Source organism: Lathyrus oleraceus, chromosome 3, assembly GCF_024323335.1.
Source record: "Lathyrus oleraceus cultivar Zhongwan6 chromosome 3, CAAS_Psat_ZW6_1.0, whole genome shotgun sequence".
In the NCBI taxonomy this organism is placed as follows: Eukaryota; Viridiplantae; Streptophyta; class Magnoliopsida; order Fabales; family Fabaceae; genus Lathyrus; species Lathyrus oleraceus.
The window spans coordinates 95,961,655-95,963,646 of record NC_066581.1 but is presented as its reverse complement, the minus strand read 5'-3'; the positions used below and the strand labels follow the sequence as shown (position 1 = coordinate 95,963,646).

At 36.8% G+C, this 1,992-nt stretch overlaps 1 protein-coding gene across 1 annotated transcript; it reads right to left on the bottom strand.

Annotated features, from left to right (window-relative positions):
• Nucleotides 1–677: 677 nt before the first annotated feature.
• On the bottom strand, nucleotides 678–1,745 carry LOC127128953 (uncharacterized). Its single transcript, XM_051058299.1, has one exon. It carries the CDS (start codon nucleotides 1,646–1,648, stop codon nucleotides 749–751), a length of 900 nt encoding a protein of 299 aa, XP_050914256.1. The 5' UTR covers nucleotides 1,649–1,745; the 3' UTR covers nucleotides 678–748.
• Between the last annotated feature and the right edge of the window lie 247 nt (nucleotides 1,746–1,992).

Genomic DNA, 1,992 nt, shown 5'->3' with positions numbered 1-1,992 from the left:
CAAGGTAGTTTTTTTTTTAAATAAATTATTTAGGAATTTAATTTGAAATTTGTGATTATTTTAAAAAAAATCCCCTATGTTCTTCCAATGCTATCGATATTGACGCCGCATCAACTACCTTTCGGCACCTACAATAGGTACAATTGCAAAACCCGCAATCACACCCAAAATTCCAATTGCAATTCAAAACTATGTGGCATATCATTTCCAACCTTCTTTTAAAACCACATTCAAGAACCAATTTTCTTACTGCTCCAACAAGCAAATGTCTTTCCATCAAGTAGACAAAGCTCGCCCTCCCACTTCCTCCTCAAACTCAACCTTCCCCACCACCCAATTGATCAAATCATCTACTTTTATGTTTTTTCAGTAACAAATCCTTCGTAACAATTAGCTTTTCGTACCTATATCATTTCAATTTGCACATTTTATGCTTACTTTGTTTGGTATAAGCTCATAGATTTTTTTCCTCCTTTCAAAAAATTTATTTTTTCCTTCCTAAAATATACAATACAATTTAACAAGTTTCCAGATTATATATGCGTCGAATATAGATTTATATCCCCACAGCGTAGTATACTAGTATAGCCTAAATTAAAACTCTAACTTTGAAAACAAGTTAAATTCCAATTAATTACTCTAAAAATTCTAAACAAAAAGAGAAAAACAACAACTCTTTCCCACATTAAAACAGAAAAAATCGTTAAATAATACAAACCCCATACATAGCATATAATTTTTTCTCTTTTCACATGTAAAGTGTGCAATTGACAGGTTTACCCCCATTGTCCAAAGCACCAGTACCAGAATTATTTTGAAACACAATCTTCAACCCATCACAAATAGCCAACATCATCATACTTCTCGTGGACATTGAGGGTGACTTAAACTCAGCTATAGAAGTCACCTTCAACCCAAACGTAATGGATCCACCTTGTTTTTCATTACTCATCTTATCCAAATCCCATTTTTGAAACGACACAACATTCCCACGGTTGCTCGAAGAAGCTTTAACGTCCATTTGTTTTTCTTCTTGTTTTTCCAATTGAAAATTGGGCACAAAACTCATAGCTATCTCGCTGGTTTGATCATGCACGACATCAACCTTAAAATCCGAAAAGTAACCTTTTAGTTTTGTGTTAGGATTCAGAATGGCCAGGCTGATGCTCCAATCACCTGTTAAAACTGAACTTGTGTTGAAATTCTCCACCGACATGGCATTAACCTTGTAAAGAGGTAATTTAGGGTGTAATATGAATGCCATTATGAGAGTTGAAACGAAGAAGCCTGTGAATATGAAACATGAACACATTATGAAACCTCTAATAAAGCTTCTACCTCCTACGTCGGAATGATAGTTTTGAGGAGGGTAGTATGGTGCATGACCAGGGTAGTTATTGTATCCTTGCGGCTGAGGAGGATATTGGGGGTATCCATGTGGTGGTGGGGGGTATGGATGAAAGGGTGGTGGTGGTCCATGAGGACCTGGTGGATAACCACCAGGTCCCGGTTGGTAATACATCATGTGAGGTGCGGTCACCGGTGGTGGTGCCGGTGGTGACCTGTCGGTGTTTGATGAGGGTTGATGATCGTGGGAAGATGATTGATCTCTTGGAGATGTTTTTCCATGGTTTGATGAATCAGCCATGATGATTTTTCTTGGTTCTCTCTCCCAAAGAAAATTTGGAGAGAGAGAATGAGAGAGGGGAGAGAACCAATAGGCTGTTCTCTATTTTGTCTGTTATTTGTTGTTTTTGTTTTTTTGATGAGATGAAAAACAAGGAATGGATGACATAAAAATAGATTGACAGGAATTTGGGGAAGGTTTTTTGTCTTTTGTTTCTATTGGAATTAATGTAGTAAAACAATGAGGAGTTAGATCTTCTCTAACTTTTTCAACGTCTCATGTTTTTTTTACTATCTGTCTCATTGTTTGGCCAAATGTAGGGTAATGGGCAAGGATTACCTAGTCCTTATCCTCTAATTTGTGTA